The following is a 24,389-nucleotide window of genomic DNA, read 5'->3' on the forward strand; positions in this document are numbered from 1 at the left end:
AGACCATGCCGGGCAGGGGGTCAGGACTGCGCCACCATCTGGAGGCGCTTTGTATGAACACCGCGTCAATTAGCGAAGCGCTGGACCTGCTGTCCCGTGGCCCGGACTGGTCTGAGTGCTCTGATAATCGGATGTCTAAAGATGTGCAGAAACTCGGATGGACCGAGTGTGTGTCGTGTAGAGCAGACATTGTTAGCGGACGTCTGCGCTGAAAACCAGAGGCTCCTCCACATCTGCATACTGCTGATGTGTTCAGTATGCAGGCACTGTCTTTAATTTAAAGCTGATTAATGATTTGGTAAGAGCTGGATATTTCAGGACACTACGTTGTGTTCATATTATATAATCTTTTGCACATCCTAGAGATCTTTCTGGAATGACATAAAAATCTTGGAATAAATATTACGAGGTTAAACCAAGTGTCCGATTATATAAAGAGCGAAGTAAAATAACCCTGAAGGAGTTTACAAAGTGTCTGAAAAATAATCCCCTGAGGAAAAGACGCGTCTCATCAGCATCAGCTGCCGATCTGACACGAAGGTTCAGACGGAGACCGGTGGATCCGGACAGTCGGGACGATAAGCATGTCAGACAGGTGACTGCGGTCCTTTCCTCTAACACAATGAAAAGTACCTGCCCCTATTTTAAGCTTCCCACAGTGAAGTACTAAGAGAAACCCGCTGTGCGATTCAATCCCCAGTGAAGCGGCTCCTTAGGGGATTTTAAATCTGCACGCTTTTCACAGAGGGAACTGAATATAACCGTATATTACTGCACGGCTTCTTCAGAAACGGTTCATTTTCATTTCATACCACCCCCTCTAAAGGCCATTTACTATAATACGCTTCCTCAGAAAGAAAGAAAAGAATGGGATTTGCCCGAGCAGATCAACTCAGATATTATTTTGGGAGACACCCCCCCCGGCGACATTTACACACACTTTGATAAATAAAAAGGCAAGTGCTTATTTCCATGCACAGCAAGAACACAAAGCGAACGGGTTCAGTGTGTTGAATTCCTGATGGAGTTGCAATACAAACTGATACAAGAATTGTGGAAATGTATAAGAGGGTGTTTTTCTGGTTGTCTGGGGTGTTTGTTTTTGGTGCAGAAGACACTGTCTGTCAGCAGCACTTAATTGATTAATTGGATCAAGCTAGATTCTATCCAGTGTCCTGGAAGTCAGCTTCAGTTTTGTGGTGGCGTGTGTGTTTTTCTCCCTTGCCACGCAGCTGTAGTGGACTCCGTGGAGAGAGCTTCCCATTGCACTCCTAACAACTTAACCTTTCCCTGCCCTTCTATCTGTCTCACCCGGTTGTCTGAGTGTTAACCCCGCCGTGCATATCTCTCTCTCTCCCTTTCTGTCCCGCAGGCCTGGCCAGAGCCAAGTCCGTCCCCAGCCACACGTACTCCAACGAGGTGGTCACTCTGTGGTACCGGCCCCCTGATGTCCTCCTGGGCTCCACGGACTACTCCACCTGTCTGGACATGTGGTAGGTCCTGCGCTCTTGCTGTCTGTCTCTGTCCGTCTCCTGTGTTTAGGAGATTTGCATTTGTGTGTGGAGTCGCATACTTAACCACTTTTTCAATAAATGCTATCTGTATCATTGGTAAACAAGTCAGCACAGGAATAATAATAAAAAGAAGAGGCTGACAGTATGTATCAGGAGTGACACAGCGCAGAGTAAATCTCTGGTCTAGAGGAGGGTGTGGGGGTGGAGTGGCGTGATGGCGGGGGTCTGAGAGGAGAGGCACCCTCCCCTGCGCTCTCGGGGTCTTTTCAGTGTGAAATCCCGGCTCCAGGGAGAGGCGGCACAGATGATAAACGAGCCCCGCTGACGCCTGTGGACCAGCCAGTGGGGGGGGGGGCACCAGCTGTACCGAACTCAGGGCAATTAATGACTGCTGGGGAGGTGGGGGGAGCAGGTGGGGGGGACGGTGGGTCACCTTTACACTTCATTAGGGACTGGCGCCAGCACTCTGCACCAGTATTGCTCACTCATATCAGCTCCTTGTGTTAGTGTGTGTTATTATCGTTATTGTGATTACTATTGGGTTCGAGGGGTTTGCAGTCGAGACTCTTTCTGGACAGTCAATCAAAAGGGACGGACCCGGGGGGGATTCCTTTCAATACACGGTCGAATCCCGAGTCTAGGGGAGTCTGTGTTGTTCAAACAGCCACTGTTATTGTCGCCTACGTGTGTGAAATCGTTAAGGCAGATCTCCCTGCTAATGTAAAAGGTATCAAATGAATATCTTTGGCTGATTGCGACTCAGGGATAGATGCTCGTTTTGCCAAGGGAGAATAATTTACATCCACTGGAAGTGTAACTGAGTTCCTTCATTTCCTTGGGCTTTTTATTTCATCCCCCGGAAAATGAGAGGGAGGTAAAACTGGACTGAACTGTAGACTCTTGAGGATTTTAAACACTAGCCCCCGTGCATCACTGCCTGCCTGCAGACCGGTCCCATATAGAGGAGCAGCAGATACCAGCCCAATGGCAGTGACGGCTCGGAGGCAGGGCAGGTGTAAAAGCACATCTGAATTGTGGCCGGCTCTGCAATAACAGGGGCAGTTTGCAGGTTTACCTCAGCGATTTATTCAATGGGAACCGCAGCCGCACTTTACTGCCATTTTAAGATTAGCAGTATTTTATTCTAAAAAAACAAGAAAATTCCCAGCCCTGCAAATGCTCAAGTGTAACTGACTTTTCCGTCTCTCGAGAGGCGGAGAGACCGGTGCAGGGCAGCCTGCCGTTAACTGGGTCTGTCAGTGACCGTGGTGAGGTGACGAATGCGCCCCGACACCAAAATAAACTCACAGCTCAGTCCTCCACAGGTTCGGAAGAGGATGGTTTTACAGCAAACCCACACTGTCAGAGAACGGGTGGAGAGCTGTCCCGTGTGCGAAGCAGGGAGTTACACGCAATACTGTCAGCATGTAAAACAGGCAGTGGTTGATTTCTTGCCACGCACAGGAGAAGTGGGAGCTTGGATTCAGATCTCAGAAAATCAGCATTTAAAGCAATAATGGGTGCGATGTTCAATTGTAGGTGTTTTTTCTGCTGCATTGTTGGTCTTGAATTGATAGTCATGGTCCCAGACCCAACTGCAGGGTAATACAATGGAGAAAATCCCAAATCCCTTTGCCTGCTTAGTCTAAATCGTCCTCCTCCACACTGAGTTTGAAGAGAAGTCAGGCAGGGATGGGAGTCTGTGTTTTCCTCTGGTCTTGGGGAACTGAAAATAGTTTGCAGGCGGCTGATAGGGGAGATATTTTCTCTTCAAAGAATCATTATTGATCCATCCCAGCTGATCAGCGCTCTGGCAGGTTGTGAGACTGGACCGTCAGGGTGGAGGAATGTCTCGAGCGCTGACCCTGTGGATTAACACGAGGTGTTCCCAGCAGACGGGGTTTTTGTTTGTTTTGAGTGAGATCTGTCATCCCTCTGTGCTTAATGGAGCTGTAATCAGCGTAAACGATGAGTGACAGCCTAGTCAATACCGCTCTGTCGATAGCGTTCAAGGTGACAGACACAGACCACTTCCTCTAATCCCCTCCTTGTTAATAACCACCCAGGGACAGGTTCGGCACGATAATTCCTCGCACAGCGAAGCACGCTACGCTCTTGACATTTCCAATTGCCGTCACCTCCGAACGAGCCTGTAATTGGGCAGACATTTACATAGGCATGGACTTATTGTGATATTTTATTATAATTTCCTCGTCGGGTGCGTTTGCTAATTGCAGACTTTACCAACACTGTGGTCCCCTAATTAGTGTTTGTGCAAACGGCTCGAGTTGTGAGCGTGGAAGGAGCGTTTTGGCAGAAGTGCGTGTCGTCACTGCGGAGTCGGAGCGGATGCCAATTAAAACACTCGACTGATGGAAGACGGTGTCAATGGTAGTGAGTTGGGGGGGCGGCAGACGACAGGTGTGTTCGTAACTCACTCCAGTGGATGTTTCCATGTTGAAAAAAACACTCCTTAAAAGGGTCGCCAACCCCTTTTAAAAATATTCATCCAGGCATGAAACGTGTTTACAATAATGAAAGCACTGATGACAGCACAGCTTCGAGCTGCCGGGTTCGCTCAGCTCGTCGGTGGGAGTTAATTACTTTTGTACGGAAAAAACAAGACAAAAAACAGGAAAACAAGTTTTAAGATTTAAAACAATAAAAGAACCACAGAATTTGTGTTTATTCTTCAGGAAGAAAGGTTGTTCTTGTTCCAATACGTTAAATACTGAAACCATTCCAGCAAACGAGAATTTCCTTTCATGTTGCTTATCTATGCCAAGAGAAGACATGAGCTCATACACAAGAGTGAGTTTCTTTATCTGAGCAGTGTTAGACTGAAATGCACGTCTGTGTGGCTCCACTGCTGAGATACCTTTGGTGTGACTTCCATTCTATGTCAGGGCTTCTCTCTCTCGTTTCTTTTGCTGTTGCTCTTGATTCCTTCTGCCGTCTGTGAAGCCATCTTTGTCTGTCCCAGGTTTTAAGCACATCGAACTGCAGTGTGATCATCGTACAAACTGTGACCATCCTTCCCCAAAGTACGGTTTCTGTTTCACGCCTTGAATGTCACTTCCTCTGTGTCCTTGTTTCTAGGGGGGTAGGATGCATCTTTATCGAGATGATCCAGGGAGTGGCGGCGTTCCCAGGAATGAAAGATATTCAGGATCAACTTGAAAGGATATTTCTGGTAAGTACCACTTCCAAACCATCTCCTCATCCTAGTTTACTCACGTTATTCTGCTGACCTGAGATGGATGTGTTTGGGTAGTAGGCATCGCTGTGTAGATACCGTACTAGGACTGAGAATGCCACTTTTCAAGAGAGATTACATGCGCTTCCTTGTAATAACTGCCCAACAATCCAGCATTGTATTATATGTTCAATTTATGAGTATTTGTAATGGAAATCTTACACTTTTTATACACAGTATTCAGATTGCATGTGTTTAACCTTTACTTACTGTCTTATATATCATTTTATGTGAATTCAGCACTTTGGCACCTTTAACATGAAGGTTGCCAGATGCTATAACACATCTCTCCGGTGTGTCTCCTTCATGTGCGATCGTGATGTATGGCCCCAGGATGTCACATGGCAAATGTAGTCCTCGAGGCCCTCGATGGCTACTATAAATATTTAAGCAGGAAAGATTAATTTCATGTGTCATTGTCTGGAATGAACTTCAGGAAAGTGAAGAGAACAGAAAAAAAACCATCTTCAGTGTAACATCGTCAACGCAGGAAATGAAAGCACCGTTATTAAGGAGAGCTCGGTGTGCTGACGAGAGGCCTGTGTGTCGAGTCTGCAGCCTGGAGGGAGAGACAGTCGTAGCTAGAGAACAAACGAATCCTCCAAACCGGGGAAAAAGAAACACCACTGTTGTTTGGGAGACTTGAGGCAGTAACCTTAACCTGAAACCCCCCCACAACCCATAAATCTCCCTGCACTTGTGTCCCGGAGCAGCGCACCTGTACCTCCGTCAGGGCTGTCCGCCCCCGGCTGCGTCTGGAAAAAACGATCGCTCTCTCCTCGTCGGTCACAGTCACGTCAGGGAGTGTTTCATTACCAGGAGAACTGGTATCACTCAAAAAAAGGACGACAGATGATCCGATTTTTTAAGATTTAATCTTTGCTTCAGAAATTAGCAAAATCGTGAATTAAGAGTGCCTGCTTGCTGTGCAGAAATCCATCTCTGTGTTTCAGCCTCGCAGTCGAGTGAAGCCCCCGTGTGTTCAGGGTGTTCGCTCGGCCCAAACAGTCTTATTTGGGACCAGAATTTGCAATATATATTTATGTATATATTGATTTTCTAAAGTGATCTTAATCCTTAACGTATACATCCAAATGACATATTTCTGGTTAATTCCTGTTCCCATTGCAAAAGGCAACACAATCACAATCCCGATCTTTGTGTGTTTGTTTTGTTTTGTGTGTTATGTTGGGGATGTTTAATGCATCACCTCCATTCAGATGCTGGATTAATGTGTTTGTAATCAGGGCTTCAGACCCAGAGCCACAAATCAGGAACAGATGTATATTTCATAACCTGCAGCTCTCTGGACCGGGTCCTTACTATATGTGGCTTGCTTTCTTTTTCTTTCACTTTCTCTCTTTCCATCATTCTTTTACTTTCATTTTTCTTTTTTTTTCTTTCGTTTGTTCATTTTCTTTATTTCATTTTCTCTTTCATTCTTTCTCCTTTCTTTCTCTTTCATTCTGTCCCTTTCAATCTTTCTTTTTCTTTTTCTTGTTTGTTAATTTTATTTTTTTACTTTATTTTTTTCGTTTTTTTTCGTTCTTTCTTTCTTTCTCTCTCTATCACGGCCCGTCTCCCTCTCTGTGTCCGCTGGTGTTGGTGGACGGAGAGCCGTGCCGGCGGAGGTGCAGTGGGGTTACGCCTCATGAATAAGTAAACGGGAGGAAAATCGAGCCGCGGCTTCAGTTTTCAGTTAACATAATTCTGGTGTCGAAGGCAGACAATTAGCTTCGCCCTCGCCTTGTCCTCCTGCGGAGCCGCACTGACAGTCTGCCTGACGGGTGGTAATTGGTGAGGGTGTTGGTGGGTAAAAGAAATGGGTCTCGTCTGCATACACCATAATAAAGATGATTGGCTAAAAACCGAAGGAAAAGACTAATTGTTTTATATATATTGTGGTGCACATTATTGAACCGTGCCGAAAAACAAAACAAAAGAACCCCCTGCCAGATTGTGTTACGCTATGCCTGTAGCGAATTATTCAAATACGATTGCGTGTGCAGTGAATTACATTCTTGGGATCAGGGGTTGTGCTGCGCAGCGTGCCCTTTGCCGAGCGAGTGTGTGACGGAGGGCCGCTCTCGGAGGTGGGAGGCCGCGCGTCGCCTTTGTTTGCGTTACGCTCTTAATTGGAGCTCATGTGGAAGCTGTCAGGCGATATCATTAGGTCCTCGTTTATTAATAAGGTGCGTGGAGCCCATGGGGAGTCTCAGCTGGGGAAAAACAATGCATTTGAATTTGTAATGTGGGGTCGGGGCCCGGGACTGGGAAGATGCATCTCCGCACTGGCTCCGCGCTGATTACCCCGTGGAAAAGCAGGATGAATAAGGACAGGTCTATCAATGGGGAGGCAGATCCTCGCCGCGTGTATTTACACACAGGAAAATAGACCCTTCACTCTCCATTACCCTGCCGGAGCTGAGCAGCCTTCCCCTCGACAGCACCAAGATAGCTCTGTGTTTCAGAGATAGGAACACGATGGATACTCTAAACATCTGTATCAATCAATCAATCAGTCAATCAGGTTTTATTGAGTATAGCGCCTTTCGCAGAGCAGCCGCAGAGCAGATTGAATAGAAGAAAACAAATAAACCATAAATCATTCAATAAAATAAAGGATTCGGCACAGTGCAGAGAAAGACACGAACTCCTCCAGGGTGGCAATATTGGATATGATTAAAGAGGAGTGCATAGGCAGCGCATGTGTTGGGATATATGCAAAGGGCCGGCACAACAGCGCAAGAGAGCCCAGCTTCCCCCACCATGGCACGAGAGAGGTGACACCAGATAGGGCGCAACACGGAGTTCCCCTGCATGCAGATTCGATGATACGGCGATGACACGGCCCGCAGGGCAACTGAGAGCGGGTCACTGAGCAGGACAGTGTGACAGAGGGATGCAAGGTCACCAGAGGAACTGTCTTCATTTGTCTGTATCCATCTCTCTGTCTGTCCATTTATCGGTCAGTTAACTGTGTATTCATCTATCATTCTGTCTATTTCTCTCATCTGTCTGTCTATCTGTCTATCTATGTGTATGTGTATTATTTATTTCTGAGCAGGCACCCTTATCCAGTCTATGTATTGATATCTCATCTGCATATCAAATGATTCTCTGTCTGCCTGTCGTAAACAAGTGTCTGCCGTGACCAGTGGCCGAGTGGTTGAGTGCTGGGCCCACGTGAGGACAGTGTTTCTCTCGGCTTCGTCCACAGTGTCCCGTGGGGCTCCCATCACCCCCACAGGAGGCCGGCCGCTTCTCTCAGAAGTGCCATACAAAGACGCTGACATTCAGACGGCGCCCTCGTCTCCCCGTATCGCTCTTTGACTTCAAAGCGGGCGTTGAACACCTTTATCAATAATGCATGCCCTGCTGCGGGATCGAGACCCGGGGGCACAGCCAGTCGCACCGTGAGCGCCGCCAACAGCCCTGCCTGCGCGCCAGGACCTGGTGGACCCGTCAGAGCGGTGATTTGGCCCACTGACTCAACTGGCTCTCTGCCCGCCCGGCCGTCTGTGAAGAGCGGGCCCCGTGGTTTGGGACGGGCCTGGGTCTCTGCCAGTCTCTCCTCTGTGCAGCGTTGGCTCTGCTCTCACACCTGTGTGGGTCTCGTCTCGTGCACATAGAGCACAGTTCAGTGTGCAGCACCCTGCCAGCGGCCCCGGTATGATAGGCAATACCAGGCTCAGCACGAGAGCTCGGAGCAGATTGCTAGTGCAGTGCAGCAGCATCTGCCATGAACTCGTCTGTGGCACTGAGGGGTATTTCCTCCAAAACCCCAGGCAGGAGAAGCAAACAGATCGTGTCTCTCACTTTTGTTTTTTGTTACAGATTACCTTGTTTATGGATTTATATATAATATAAGATATATATATTTTAAACATGTTGGTAATGTTTTGGGTTAAATGTAAGGGATGAAAGATATACAGTGGTCTCTTAATTCTTTCCAGAGCTATATATGTGCGTCTCTCTATGTGTATTCTTTAAGGTTTGTCCTTTACCGTTACGATCGCTGCAGTCATGTCTTGAATCTGTTTGAAAATGGCTTTGGTTGCCAACTTGCTTGAGGTCATTTAAAGAACTAAAGGTTTTGTCGAGGCCTGTTCTGCCAGTATAGTATCCTATGGTCCCCGATCCCCATTACGGGACGAGAGACTTTTCGCTTGCGATCACAAGACACAACCTCCAAGTCCTCCCTAAGGACGCCCACAATTAGGCGCAGCCGAAATTGAATTTATTTCAAGGGCTTTACCGGAGTATTGCTTTCAGAGACAAGTGTGTCAGGGAAGACAAATGGGAAAGGTTTTGACATTTAAAGAGAGGGAAGACGGAGCGCACAGCTTCCTAAAACCTTCTGTGGTGAGATGCATGATGGGAAAGCCATTACTTCTGAACAGACGTCAGGGAGTGAAAAGGGAGATGAGTGTTTGAGTACAGCTTCAGACCTGTGTGGATTTGAGTACAGTGGTATGTAAAAATAAAATTGGCTTTGATTAATAACTACTACTAAAACAGCAGAAGAAAGCAATATCCTAGTTGCTCAGATTTAGGGATAACTCCTTTCTCCAGTGAAGGGCACCGGGGTCTTCTGCAGGCGTATGAAACTGCGCAGATGTTTTTCTAATCTCCTCTTCTGATCCTATGAACAGCAACTCAGAAAGACAGGCTGCAATTACTCCAGCGGTGCTAAATACTATATTATTTCCTTCAGCAGGTCTTTGTCTTGAACAATTAAAGAACTCTGAATTATCATTATCGGAAGGAAATGGGACTTAAAATGCGACTAATATACCCCCTTCAGAAACAAACAAGACTGATCGCTTCAATAGAGCTTTAATTTATCTATTGAAATTGTAGGCTAGTGCATCTCCAGCCACACAGCTTTGAGTTTCTGTAGAAATCAACAACGTGTCTCATCTAAACTGAAGTGTGTGGTTTTGCCCTTCTTGCCTCGAGTGACAATCAGCTGACATTAACTATGGTCTCATTTAATATAAACAGCGTGTTGTTCCTGCAGCTCATTGTGTTTCTGCCTCCAGTGAAGCAGGACGCAGGGAATCGGTAGGAAAATCTTTCTAGTATTCAGCTTTTAATTAACAGGATAATGGTGTCGGAAATTGTGGGAGTGGAGGGGTGTGAATATTCTGCTACTCGATAGCAGGAGTGAGTGAGTGAGTGTGTGAGTCTGGGGGTGAAATGACATGAACACGGCACTTATCCGCAAGGAGACAGTAAAACTGGGTGTGTGAGGGTGTGTGTGTGGATGTGTGAGTTGTGTGCTGTGTCTGTGTTGCATGTCTGTGCTGTTTTTTGCGTGTCTGTGTTCAGCAGTGGTCATGCGGAGATCATTTTACATTTTTTAAACCCTGTGCCACAGGGCAGTGCAGTGTTAAAAACACATCAACAACACACTGACAACACACTAACAACACAGCGCTCCCTGTGCGTCGAGTCAGAGCCGCTCTGTTGCAGGACTTGGCAGCCAGGGCAGTTTTGTGCGGGAGGCTGAAGCCGAGCTGCCCCTGTGATGCATTAAGCAGCCCGGCTCTGTAATTAGTCTCTGACAGGGTTTGGGGGCAGAGTGGCGGCCGATGAGGCCCCCGGCCCCGTGTGGGTGGCGCGGTGAGCGATGGCATTTGTGTGCGATGGTGTTTGTGTGCCTGTAATTAAGGCTCTGAACAATTCCCCACAGGCAGCGCCGGGCCGGAGCTAATCTAAGCCTCTGCCTCGGGGCTGCTGGGCTCCCAGCCGCTGACAGAGAGCGTGATAATCACCCTTTGTGTGCGACACGAGACAAGTGCGTCCCCCCCGACCCTCTGTCCAGACACGGGGGTGGGACGCTGCGAGTGTGTCTCTCCGAGTGTGTGTGTGTCTGTGTGTGTGTGTCTCTCTCTCTCTCTCTCTCTGTCTGTCTGTCTCTCCAAGTGTTTGTGTGTGTGTCTCTGTCTGTCTCTGTGTTTGTGTCTCTGTGAGTGTTTTTGTGTCCATTTGTCTGTCTCTCTGAGTGTTTCTGTGTCTCTGAGAGTGTGCCTCTTTCTCTTTGTCTTCAGTTTCTTTTGATACACAGTTGTGGGGAATAAGACATTTAAAATTTAAAAAACCTGACCTTTCAGGCACACATTGCTTGTCCAGTCATGGCAATATTTTACCCTGATTCTCAGTTATTTGTGCTGTTCTGTATTTACTGTGTCTTTGCCGAGGCAGCGTACATTCACCTCAGGCACTGTCTCTCCTCCTGCAGCGCCAAGTGCAATTGTGGAGCTTTCCTTTTGTTTGTCTTGTGGTTCACTACTGCCCTCTAGTGGGAGGAATGCCTGGTATTCACCCCGGACGACCTTGATCTTGAGCAGTACCAGGCTGCCTCCCGCTCCGCTCCCCCCGGCTCCCTCCCTGCCCTCCCTTGTGGGTCAGGTGTAGTCCGCTCACCATCCTAAGGGGCTCCCCATAGCTTAGCGAATGAGTGAGGGGAGCTCTCTGGCCCCCAATACACCCTTCGACTGCGTTACACAAGAGTCCCCTTCTGCACGGAGTTCTGTTTAACTCCCAGAGATCCTTGAGTTACAGGAGGAGATGAGAGGGAAACCGGAGACATGCTAACTGTAGACATTGTCACGTCATTGTAATAGTTTTTGCTCATTTGTAGCAGGAGATATTCTTATCGTAATGTTTTGCACTCCCTGTATTTACTGTGTATTGTAATGATTTGAGAAATGTCTTGTGACAATTGTAAGGGTGCTATGACATAAATAAATAAATACACAATCGCACTCCCAGCCTCCTCTCAATAGGTACTGATCTGCTTTTTTGATGTACTGATCTAATATCGTATTAAAATCATGAATTGGATGAATTGTATTAGTTGTGCAACTCCATACAACATAAGATTCAGTTCCATATTTTTGTGTAATGGTGTGTGTGTGTGTGCGCGCGTCAGTTCTAGTTCCAGTGCTCAACGAGGTGCAGAGAAATGGGTTTCGGAAACTATTGTGCAGCAGTTTTACAGACGCAGAAGATGCACCTCAAAATTACAACAACTACAACATCATTCATCTCCGCCCACTTCGGCCACTGATGCTCCCGTTTCCTTCGACAGTTCCCTGGCTGTTGTTCCCCCCGCTGTGTGCCTTGAACATGTCCGTGGAAAAGACAAGATAAATGTGCCACTGAGACATTGAGTTAATAACAGCCAGGCGACACTGATGAGTGAAGTTCTGTAAGCGCCCCGGTCCACTGATACCCCTGCACCTTGAGAGCAGCGCAGCTGGAGGTGACGGCAGGGCTGTTGGGCACTCAGGGCCGATTGGTCCTTGTGCGATTCTCTTCTGACTGCAGCTCTCCTTGACTTGACAGGTGCTGGGGACTCCTTCAGAGGACACCTGGCCAGGGGTCCACTCCTTACCGCACTTCAAGCCTGGTAAGGATCCCTCCATGCCTCTGATCGGGCTGACCTCTCACTGCTGCTGATGTAGAGCAGCGGCTGCACGGCTCTGGCCCGGCCCAGCCCAGATCAGCCCAGCACAGTTCAGAGGTCTCCTTGCATTGTTCAGCATGTTGGCGCCCTCTGTTGGCACAACTGGGTATCTGCAGGTGGATAACTAAAGGTCCTGCTGGTGTTGATCAATGGCAATATTAGAAAACTGAAGTGTTACACATACACCCTGCCCCCAATGCGTGTTACACACACACACACACACACACACACTCCACCCCAATGCGTGTTACACACACACACACACTGCCCCCAATGCGTGTTACACACACACACACACACACACACACACACTCCACCCCAATGCGTGTTACACACACACACCCTGCCCCCAATGCATGTTACACACACACACACCCTGCCCCCAATGCATGTTACACACACACACACCCTGCCTCCACACGTTACACACACACACACACACACCCCACCCCAATTCGTGTTACACACACACACACCCTGCCCCCAATGCATGTTACACACACACACACCCTGCCCCCAATGCATTTACACACACACACACACCCTGCCTCCACACGTTACAGACACACACACACACACACACCTTGCATCCACGTGTGTTATACACAGACTGTCTCAGCTGAAAAAAAAGAGATATAATTATATATAGATGGAGAGAGAGAAATATACTTATTAGGTTATTATTATTATTATTATTATTATTATTATTATTATTTATTTATTAGCAGATGCCTTAGCCAGGGTTACAAAATATCAGCGCAATACAACAGTGCAATAATACAGTTCAGTACAAGGCATCAAACAATACAAATTCCAATTTACAAAATACAGTGCAATTCAAACCATAATACATTTTACAAATTCCAATTTATACAAGTGTATAGGAGATACAGTAAACAATATATGAGGCCTTACAGCCTAGACTGTAAAAGCTGATAAGTGCAGACAAGATGTTAAGTCACAGTCAAGGGCCAGGGGAAAGGGAGCATAGGGCAAATCAAAATAAACAATACGAGTACTGGTAAAGCAAGGCAAGTAGTATGAAGTAGGTTGCCAAAAACAGTAACTATTATATAATTATATTTCATAGCAGACTATCCAGAGCAACATAACAGTTGTTACAAAATAGCACAATGTTTTTACATACATTTATACAGCTGTGTTTGTACTGGAGCATTCTGGGTACAGTGCCTTGCTCATGGGTACAGCAGCAGTGCCCCCCACCTGGGCCTGAACCCACAGCCCCCCACTCAGGAGTCCAGAGCCCTGACCGCTACGCACACTGACCACCGCTCTGATACGCGTGTGAGCAGGGTGTTGTGTACAGAGGCCTCCTGCTGCACTGCTGATGTGTGGTTCAGTCCAGACAGCAGGGGGCAGCGCAGACCCAATAGTCTCATTTCCACTGGAAGTCCGCTGCAGTCTGCTGTACAACATCACTCAATTCCCAGCAAATATTGATTTCCCTCCATTAGTGTGGCGGTACGGCAGGACAAAATACAGAGCACAAACAGAACCACTCAGCCAGATGTTTATTTAGTTTTAGTCAGTGGGGGGCTGTGTACTTCATAACAAATATTACTATTATTACTATTGAACATGAATCCATGTATTTGAAGAGCTTTATGTCACTAAATATGTACAGAAATGAAATGCAGAAATGAACTATTTAATCTGTTATCTTTTTGCTATATGAAAAAGAAAGAAAGACAGACAGACAACCCAGCCCTTTTTAGTGGCTTTCACCAGACACCCGCAGTGCCGGGCTCTCTCCTCCTGCACGGCCGCGCTCGGCTGTCTTCAGTGTTGAGCAGCGTGTCCTTGTCCGGCACGTCTCGCAGGAGGCCGGTGGGATTTTGATGTTTCCGTACAGAGCTGACAACCGCGAGAGCTGATCCTAATCGATAGCACAGCGGGGGGGAGAAGGGGAGCAGGCAAAATTACAGCACAAAAGACCCCCCCCACCAGTTCTCATTACTGACACAATCCCTCTCCCACGATGGGGGTTGGCCTGCCTTGAAATTCTGCAGAATAAGAATAAAACCACCCCCCCACACACCAGACACAGAGAAAAGAATCACAGGGCGAAATAAAAGATAGTCCTGCTGATGAAAAGACGGACACACAGCACAGGCACTCTGCATATTGTTGGATCCTCTGGGGCAGGGGTTCCCAACCCTGGTGCTGGGGACCCCGTGCCCTGCTGGTTCTTGTTCCAGCTGAGCTCTCAATTACTTAATTGAACCTAAATTGAACTAATCATTTCCTAAATCTGAGCATTTTAATGTTTTTAAACAGTAGGAGGTTGAAGATAAGTAAAGAATTGTATAAAGAACGTATTAAATAACCAACTCTTAAGACACAATTTAAAAAGTCAAATCTAATCAGATTGTTACTTCAATTAAGGATTCAATTAAGTACTTGAGAGCTCAGCTGGAGCAAAAACCTCCAGGACCCGGGTTGGGCTGGTGTGTCAGACGGTACAGAAGGTGTGTCTGTACACTGTGTGTGTTGTCCACCAAAGACCTCCTCTGCTTCCTCCCGATGAACGCTGTGCTCAGTCTGCAGAAGGTGCTCTCCTCTCCAAGAAGGGAGTCATCTGCTCTCCTCTTGCGTCAGGAGTGAGAAACCCAGTTCCTGTGTGGTACTGGGGCAGTAGAGAGGCGCGGTGGGCCGCCCTGGCCGAGGCGCTCCGTGTGTTTAGACCCGGCCTGAGAATCGACCCCGATGTCGGTTCCAGGGCACTGCTTAATGAGCCGGAGGTTTGGTGTCGGCTCATTTGAACCCTCATGCTAATTCCCTGAGCTGTGGGCAGGAGAGACGCGTCGTCCCGCTGTTTGCCCAGTTGATTGTTTCGCGGGGGTCTTGTTTGCAGTCTGAGTCGGAGAGCTTCTGTCTGTGGCCCTGACCTGACCTGTGCTTCTTTCTGTTTCAGATCGGTTTACACAGTACAGCCCTAAGAAGCTGAGGCAAGCCTGGAATAAGTAAGTATCCCCCCCCCCCGAACACGCGTGTCTGTCTTGGGCTCGGCGGTCAGCTCTTTATCGCCGTGTCCTCCTCTGTATGGCGGTGGCTGTCGGTGGCACAACCTTGGCTCCAGCAGGGTGGGGGTCCGGCGGTGGGCACGGCACGGCTCTCGGCGATTCGCGGTGTTCCATCGATGTGTTAAGTGTAACAAGGTGTTTTCGGAGGTGTCGATCGATGTTGTACTCTTCGTGGAGGTAATTAAGGCAGAAGCCGATAGATGCTCTACTCGGCAGTCGGGGGATTGCTCTCCAGCCCCCGTCTGATGCATTATTTATGCTCCTCTGTGTTTTAATCGATCCGTATCTTTAACATGGCTTACCTTTTATGTTATTAAAAAACCCCACTGTATATATGTCGAAAGAAAAGTCATACTCAAACAGAACGTGCTCTCCCGTCTTTACCCACGGCAACATACGGACCTAAATTGTGTATTAAAGGTAAATAAAACCTTATATCACATCTAAAATACACAAGAAACAATAACGTACTCTGTTATCAGATATGACTGTTTTCACAGGCTTGCGTAATATTCATTTTACTTTTGAATATAGATTACATTCTGAACTCGTACTTTCCCAGCGCTGGTTTCCTTCCATATGATTAAAACAACAACCACAGCTACAACCTGTGTGATTCACTGCGCCAGGGAGACCGAGCCATGCCCATCGCCAGCCCCCGGCCAGAGCCCTCTGTGAGTAAGAGGAGCGAGTGGGGGTGGGGCTAGTGACCCGGACTGGTCCTCTCTCTCGACATGCAGCCGTTCCCTCAGGAGAGCTGTGTCCGAGGCCCGGCGCTAAATGCCACTGTCTGCCTGGTGGCTGCATTTTCAAAGGCACTTATTTAACATGAACCACTCTTTCAGTCTGTTTTTCTCTCAAACCATCCCCGGGCTGTCCCAGTGCCCAGCTGCGTTTATGGTCGATTCGTTTGCAGGAGACGCACAACACGAGAGCAGGCACTGGAAGTGAAATTGTGTCTCTGTAACAGTTTAAATGGTCGGCAAGACAGACACGATTTTTAAAGGAGGGAGTTAATAATTCTGCGGTAAAAAAAGTATTTGTATCTGTTAATGTAATCCTGATTTATTTTGCACAAGAAAGGTGTAAGTCCATATCATCCCGTAGCAAAAGCCAGTTTAATCTCTGGCCTGTGGTCTCATTTCACTTTGGGTGCTTCATTTATTTAATCTGCGCTTCCTCCTTCAGCGGGGAAAACTGTGTCGACTAAAACATGCTTTAAAAACACCATTCATTAGGTGGGATCAGTGGCCGTGCTTGTGTCTTGATTTTAAGTGGACGGGCCTTCACATTATTCCGCTCCGCTAGGTTTTAATTTCATGCTTCTGTGCTGATTGTCTGGGACTCCGGCGTTCGAAGCCTTAACTAAAAACTCGTGTTCAAGACTCGATTCAATAACACGCCCCCGGAGGTGGAGACGGTGGAAAAGAGAACGCAATTAAAACAAAGCCCAATGAAGTCTGTGCTCGGCTTTAACTGGGCCCCCGGTGCGGAGCCAAGGTGAGGGTCTCATCGGCTCTGATGTGTTCGCGGTGTGTGGATTCACATGTCGCCTCCAATGGCCAGATATCATAAGCCCGGAGCGGAGAGGACCTGAGGTCAGAGAGGAATAAAGCGGGATCTTCCCATCGAGAATTGCAGGCGGGTTGTGGTCCCAGAGAGTTGTTTCGGTGGATTTCCACACGTGACAAAGTGAAAAGTAATGGTGGAGATTTAGGCCATGGCGCCACCGCGTCACCCCTGCAGTGTGTGTGACTGGAATATGGGCCTCTAGCTAAGAGGACAAAACAGTAATGAATGTAGTCCATGAACTCGGTGCAGTGATGGTAGAAATTAGACTCTTGTTTCCTGTTTTCTGTGGAAAATAACAGTTTTTTTATGGTGATCTCAGAGGAAACGAGGCAAATAAACAGACTTCTTTGCAGGCTTTGAGTGGGAGTGAAGGGGACTGAAGGCGGACTGAGGACCATCTTGGTGGTAATTAGAGTTCACTTTAATGAAGTTGAACTGAACTGTGGTAAATGATTCCCAAACCCCGGCTCTCTCGTGTGGGCCGGAAGGAATAAATATCATCTCTGGGCGTGTGAGTGCACTTCCTTGTGAAGAGGTGTTCGATCAGGAGACAAAACACTGAGAAAACAAGGATCATCCCGAATTTGTTTAGTAATCTCTCATTTTTGGTTTTACACTGCTTTCATGACCCATATCTATAAATCACTCTGCGCAGATGTGTGTCTTACAGAGAGAAGTCTTTGTGTTGTGTGTCAGCATTGGTGCTTGCAGGCATAAGTCTTATACAAGATGATTCAAATATACAGTACTGTGCAAATGTTTTAGGCAGGTGTGAAAAAATGCTGTAAAGTAAGAATGCTTTCAAAAATAGACATGTTAATAGATTATATTTATCAATTAACTAAATACAAAGTGAGTGAACAGATGAAAAATCTACATCAAATCCATATTTGTTGTGACCACCCTTTGCCTTCAAAACAGCATCAGTTCTTCAATCCTTGCACAAAGTCAGGGATTTTGTAGGCATATAGTCAGGTGTTTGATTAAACAATTATACCAAACAGGTGCTAATGATCATCAATTCAATATGTAGGTTGAAACACAATCATTAACTGAAACACAAACAGCTGTGTAGGAGGAATAAAACTGGGTGAGGAACAGCCAAACTCAGCTAACAAGGTGAGGCTGCTGAAGACAGTTTACTGTCAAAAGTCATACACCATGGCAAGACTGAGCACAGCAACAAGACACAAGGTGGTTATACTGCATCAGCAAGGTCTCTCCCAGGCAGAAATTTTAAGGCAGACAGGGATTTCAGATGTGCTGTCCAAGCTCTTTTGAAGAAGCACAAAGAAATGGGCAACATTGAGGACCGTAGACACAGTGGTCGGCCAAGGAAACTTACTGCAGCAGATGAAAGACGCATCATGCTCACTTCCCTTCACAATCGGAAGATGTCCAGCAGTGCCATCAGCTCAGAATTGGTAGAAAACAGTGGGACCCTGGTACACCTACATCTACTGTCTGGAGAAGTCTGGTCAGAAGTGGCCTTCATGGAGGACTTGCGGCCAAAAAGCCATACCTCCGACGTGGCAACAAGGCCAAGCGACTCAACTTTACATGAAAACACAGGAACTGGGGTGCAGAAAAATGGCAGCAGGTGCTCTGGACTGATGAGTCAAAATATGAAATATTTGGCTGGCGAAGAAGGTAGTTTGTTCACCGAAGGGCTGGAGAGCAGTACACGAATGAGTGTCTGTAGGCAACAGTGAATCATGGTGGAGGTTCCTTGCAAGTTTGGGGCTTCATTTCTGCAAATGGAGTTGGGGATTTGGTCAGAATGAATGGTCTCCTCAATGCTGAGAAGTACAGGCAGATACTTATCCATCATGCAGTACCATCAGGGAGGCATCTGATTGGCCCCAAATTTATTCTGCAGCATGACAACGACCCTAAACATACAGTGAAAGTCATTAAGAACTATCTTCAGCGTAAAGAAGAACAAGGAGTCCTGGAAGTGATGGTATGGCCTCCACAGAGCCCTGATCTCAACATCATCAAGTCTGTCTGGGATTACATGAAGAGAGAAGCAACTGAGGCTGCCTAAATCCACAGAAGAACTGGGGTTAGTTCTCCAAGATGTTTGGGCCAACCTACCTGCCGAGTTCCTCCAAAAACTGTGTGCAAGTGAACCTAGAAGAATTTATGCTGTTGACTATTTTTGAATGTTCCCAAACTTTCAGCTTCAACCACATCGTTGGGAAGTTTGTTCAGATTGTGACAACTGTTCGTGTAAAGAAGTGTCTCCTGTTTTCTGTCTCCTGTTGGATATATAACATATCCAAGTTATATGTTGGATTTTGGTTACAGACTTAGGCAACAGAAATGTTACGACCGGTAGGTCTTAGCTCATGGACTTGGTTTCCTGAATATACCCTCATCTCTTCAATTTAGAAACAATACTGTGCTCTGTATGGGTTTTTTGTAAAGCTATTAAAGCGAACGTCTGGTTTGAATTCGTCTCAAATGAGAGCAGCACACAACAGCCCTGAATTGGAGGCAATAATGTCCATTAGCTCGGTGCGACAGCCAGCGACAGAAATACTTCTGCAGATCGGCTACTGCGGCTTGGGATCTGACAGACGTGGGACCTAGGCCTGACCTGAGCAGATCTGAGGGCGAGAGCTAAGGCCTGATCTCTGTCTGTGACGATCAAACTGCTTTACTGTTTACTATTCACTCACAGTGAAATTTCAACCTTGTTTTTTATTTCATTTTTTTCCAAACTCGGGTCGGCAGAATCATAGACCAGAAAGAAGGGCTGTCCTTTTTTTTCCACCTTGTTTCCACACAGTTTCGTCGTTGTTGTTGTTATTGTCTTCATTTTTTGTTTATTCCAGCTTTTTTTTATTTCCCTGTAAAATTCAGCGTGCATGGAGTCCTACACAACGCTGTGACCAAGGCATCCAGCACACAGCCCTGTTTGCAGACCGTTTTGGGTGGCAGAATTGCACATTCAAGGCTCTAGAGAGGCCTGAGATGATCCTCCAGACACGGGCCGAGCGTCTCTCTCTCTCTCTCTCTCTCTCTCCCTCTCCTGCACTCCTTCAGAGTTCGGCGTCTCCGAGACCTGGCACAAACTGACCGCATGGCGTGCCGGGCCTCCGTGTCAGCCGTCTCTGGCCTCTTCTGTGAGCCTCTCTTCTCTTGTTTTTCTGGCCCCCGTCCAGTTCATGAGGAAATAAATATGTGCAGAAAGAACGCTGAGGAATGTTAACTACTGTGGCTTCATCCTCTGCTTTCAATGCGCGCCAGGTTTCGATGAAGATGATATGAATTCAGAAAGCCTCCCACAGAAAGGAATAACAGAGAGAGATCCTTCTTTTAGCAGTTGAAATGATAAAGGTGATTTTCCTTGAATATATTCAGCTGAAGCCTGAGAAATGCAGTTTGGATGAAGCTAAACCTGCTCGGGGGTGCAGTGGTGGCCATGCCTTTGTTTTGGAAAAAGATTACTTTGCACTTTGTTCATGAGTCTTTTTTATTACAAGAAATCTTCTATTATTACTGTTGTTATGAACTGAAACAAACTGTGGCGATTTGTATAGCGTTGTACGGTGAAATATGTTCCCTTCGGCTCAGTCACATTACTTGAGGAATCTTGTGGAATAAATCTGACCCAGATGAGTATGTCCTGTACATGAGCCTACTGCTACACACAGGATTATATTATTATTTTACAGTACAATCAAGGGAATCGGGTTTAAGATTTGTGTAGTTAATAAATGATTCCAAATAAACATTCTAGGTTTGTTTTAGGTTGTTTTGTTTATTCTTTTGCAAGTTTAAAACTTAAAGGAAGCAAATGGTTTTTTTTTAAATCTGTTTTTGGCCTAATATGGTCTTCATTTTCCAAACGTAAGGTACTTGAAAATGCCTCCAGTTGATAAAGGTGAAGAGTAAACTCTTGGTGTCTTATTCGCTCTGAATCTAAATCAGTTTTAGAGATGGCTGTTTCTTTTGAAGTTAAACTATATATATAAAACACGCCGGCCAAACAGAGGAAAATATGAGTTTTGGCAGAAAGTTCAAGATCTGCTTTGTGAGCCAATCTCACAAAGTCCAGGCTGTAGATCACAGTCATGCCCAAATCAGATTTTTCATCACGTAAGTTTTTTCTGCTAGTCAGCAATCAGCGTGTTTAAACGCTATTAAATCATCAGATTCCAGTCATATTTAATCTCTGTGGAGCCGCCAGTTTGAAAAAGCGACGGTGCGGCAGCTGGGATTCATCATGGGGTGGAAGAGTGTTGATCTGTGTCTTTGTTTATGTGGAGACTCGTCTGCCTGAAGCCCAGCGCCGAGAAGCACTGTCTGTTTGACGGAAGGTCAACGTGGATCTTCTACATATTAGGACAACCTCTTGGAGGTGTGGGAACTGTCGCGCAAAGGCCTGTGGACCACATGGCTTACTAAACATCAAATATTTTTCATTGTTAGTCTTCCTTGTATTTGCAAGATTGTATCTGGGTATTTAGTAGATCTGCATATTGCTTGGACACAGTAGAGAGACTCTCCTCTCACGATTGCAGTATAATAGTATGTAGTGTGGTTTTCCATGCTACCCCCTCTCAGCGGGACAAGTGGACATGTGACACAACATTGAAATCGGTGTTGCTTATGTCGTTGTGGTTTTATCACTAGAACTAAGAACATAAGAAAGTGTCAATCGAGAGGAGGCCATTCGCCCCATCGTGCTTGTTTGGTGTCCATTAATAACTAAGTGATCCAAGGATCCTATCCAGTCTATTTTTGAATTTTCCCAAATTGTGTCTTCACCCACATCGCTGGGGAGTTTGTTCAGATTGTGACGCCTCTCTGTGTGAAGAAGTGTCTCCTGTTTTCTGTCTTGAATGCCTTGAAGCCCAATTTCCATTTGTGTCCCCGGGTGCGTGTGTCCCTGCTGATCTGGAAAAGCTCCTCTGGTTTGATGTGGTCGATGGCTTTCATGATTTTGAAGACTTGAATCAAGTCCCCACGTAGTCTCCTCTGTTCCAGGGTGAAAAGGTTCAGTTCCTCAGTCTCTCAGTAGGACATTCCCTTCAGACCTGGAATAAGTCTGGTTGCTCTCCTCTGAACTGCCTCTAGAGCAGCAATATCTTTCTTGAAGTGTGGAGCCCAGAACTGTACACAGTATCCAGATGAATAAGGGAAAACCTGAAGTAACCCTGGCCTGGCCTGCGAATGGCAGCACTCTCTGCCTCTCCGCGCTCCTGACTCATAGCCCCGGGTTGGGCGCGGTTCCTTGTCGAGATATCGATCGGTCTCTCTCTCATCCGTGAAGGGCTTCCGGACAGCTGCGGAGGGTGACGGAGCAGGAACAGGTCGACTGAGTGAGTGCAATCAAAGCGGCTGTCTGTTAAAGCCTGTTTTGAGATACGTTAGATAGCAAGCAAGATAATAGCCAGCTTGCATCCGGACTCCTGCTCCCAGTTCCCTCGCATGTCAGTTACCACACAGGTCTCCATGACCCGCCGATCTGCCCTGCATCACACAGGTGTTGTTCAGGGAGTATCTGAAAACAAAACCTGTAGTTCACCTTTGTGAGGGGAAAGAACAACATCTTGAAATATTTATGGAATACTTTATTTTTTCTAAATGAGGTACATTTTTCAGTCCCTTGCATGTCAGTTTTTGTTGACATCTATTCGTGTTGTGATTTTCAGATGTCAGACCTGTCAGACCTGCCAGACCTGCCAGAAGAGCAACTGGGAGATTTCCCCCCAAATAAACTTGAAAACTTTAAAACCTAGAGAATAATGACCTCTAACCTACCAACTTTCTTTTCGAGAGGGTGGGTGGTGGCATTGCTGCAGATTTGTCGATCGGCGGTAGGTCGGTCCAAACCAGATCTCGCAGGCTGTGGTTGGGCAAATACTAGAACTGGGTGAAATGCTTTACACGGCCTGTAGTAATTTGGGAAGCTTTGGCAGATATGAGACATGAGGAGAATTTATGAGAAAACGCAAGAAATACTCAAGAGTTTGACTTTAGCAGAGAATCTCCAAGCCTTTCTAACGAGTGAAATAGAGAATGTGAGAATGTCTCGGTTGGGAGGGAGGCCAGTACTGAGTGGATTTAAACTGTTTTCTTTCATCATTGAAACATTACCAGGTCCTGCTAATTGGAGCTGATAAAAGCAGTAGGTCCTCGAACCTCTGAAGTCATACAGTCGGTGAAAGTATGTTTATCCTGGCTGTCCTGGGGCAAGCACTGTTTAGTATGGGATTCAAATGCTTGTACAGGATAACGTCATGTTTATTTTATATACTTGAGCCCTAATTATTTTCAGAGTTTGCTCCACGCTCCGTGTTTTTTTAGTTGTTTTTGTTTCCCAGCAGTTTTTTCCCTTCCCTTCCCAGAGAGGGAGTTGAGAAGTTCACCACTTCGCCTTCAGATGCGATCTCTCATGATGCCATTCATGAAATCTAGAAACCGTAAGAAGCCTGATAAGACTGGCTGATGGAAAAACTACAAAGTCAACCACAGAGGGAGAAATGGACTGTTCCTGTCTTCACTTTCCTTGTGATGTTATCCGACAGTAACCAGGCCGACGGCACGGCCCCGTCCAAACAGGCTGTGATGGGCGGCATCCGTCTCTCCTCTCAGCGACTGTGAACGCGTGACTCACGCAGGCCCGTCACGCACATGCCAGCAATGAGCGGCAGACTTGACACTACCTGGGATGAGTCACCAGCCATCTCTTTGCGAGATTCTCCTCTGTTAATGCGAACCATGTTTATCCAGCTGGACATCTTTCCTCAGATCTCAAACATGGGAATTGATTTAACTGTCAGGGGAAATTTACTGAAACAGCAAAAACACAGCGGTGATTCAGTAGGATGCAGCTGAAATCGTGCATTTAAATCCGCGAGAGTTTAACGTTTCGGTGTTTGACGTGGTTGAGTTCGAGTTTTCAAACTCTTTTGAATGAGAAGTTGAAATAGCTGTTTAATGAGTGTTCGCATCATCTTAACTTGGAAAAAGTGTTTAAGAAAACCAGTATAATAACGTGCAAGGCTTTATACGCCTACACACGTTTGAGTTTATCTATAAATGAATGGTCGGCGATTCTAAAGTTCAACACTTGTTAAAGTTTATAACATTTAAGGTCAGATCTGTCTATCTGTCTGAGAGAGCCAGGTTAAAAGTGAAGGCTCTCGTCTTCTTTAATTGATGCCTGGTGGAGTTTGTGTAGCACCGCGTGTTCACGGGTGTGTTGGAATATTAATTACAACCCTTAATTGCACAAATTGGACCTTGTTTTCTCTGAGGCCATTACAAGGGACATCCATCAAGTCTGTCTCCTGAGCTGTCGCTGTGGAACCCCTGCAGGCCCGGACTGCAGACGGACATCCTGACATGTCCCCCGCAGCCCGATAACGATCACAGCCCCGCTGTCAGGTGCATAGTGCCCCGCCTCCCCGCCGTGTCTCCCGTGCTGCCCTCTGGGGCATGTCTGCTGTGAAAGGCGACATGTGGGCCACCTGCAGCTCCCGCAGAATGCAGCCTGTCCGGTCGAGTCT

At 46.7% G+C, this 24,389-nt stretch overlaps 1 protein-coding gene across 4 annotated transcripts in view; it reads left to right on the forward strand.

Moving 5' to 3' along the window:
* Positions 1–24,389, forward strand: part of cdk14 (cyclin dependent kinase 14) — a 115,324-nt gene that overhangs the window by 53,878 nt on the left and 37,057 nt on the right. For all 4 annotated transcript variants that reach the window (XM_066715440.1, XM_066715441.1, XM_066715443.1 and 1 more), the window contains 4 exons: positions 1,373–1,493; positions 4,614–4,707; positions 12,127–12,190; positions 15,183–15,231. In XM_066715440.1, coding sequence (XP_066571537.1) covers positions 1,373–1,493; positions 4,614–4,707; positions 12,127–12,190; positions 15,183–15,231 — 328 coding nt within the window. The remainder of the gene's footprint in view (positions 1–1,372; positions 1,494–4,613; positions 4,708–12,126; positions 12,191–15,182; positions 15,232–24,389) is intronic.

This window comes from Amia ocellicauda, chromosome 10 (genome assembly GCF_036373705.1).
Source record: "Amia ocellicauda isolate fAmiCal2 chromosome 10, fAmiCal2.hap1, whole genome shotgun sequence".
In the NCBI taxonomy this organism is placed as follows: Eukaryota; Metazoa; Chordata; class Actinopteri; order Amiiformes; family Amiidae; genus Amia; species Amia ocellicauda.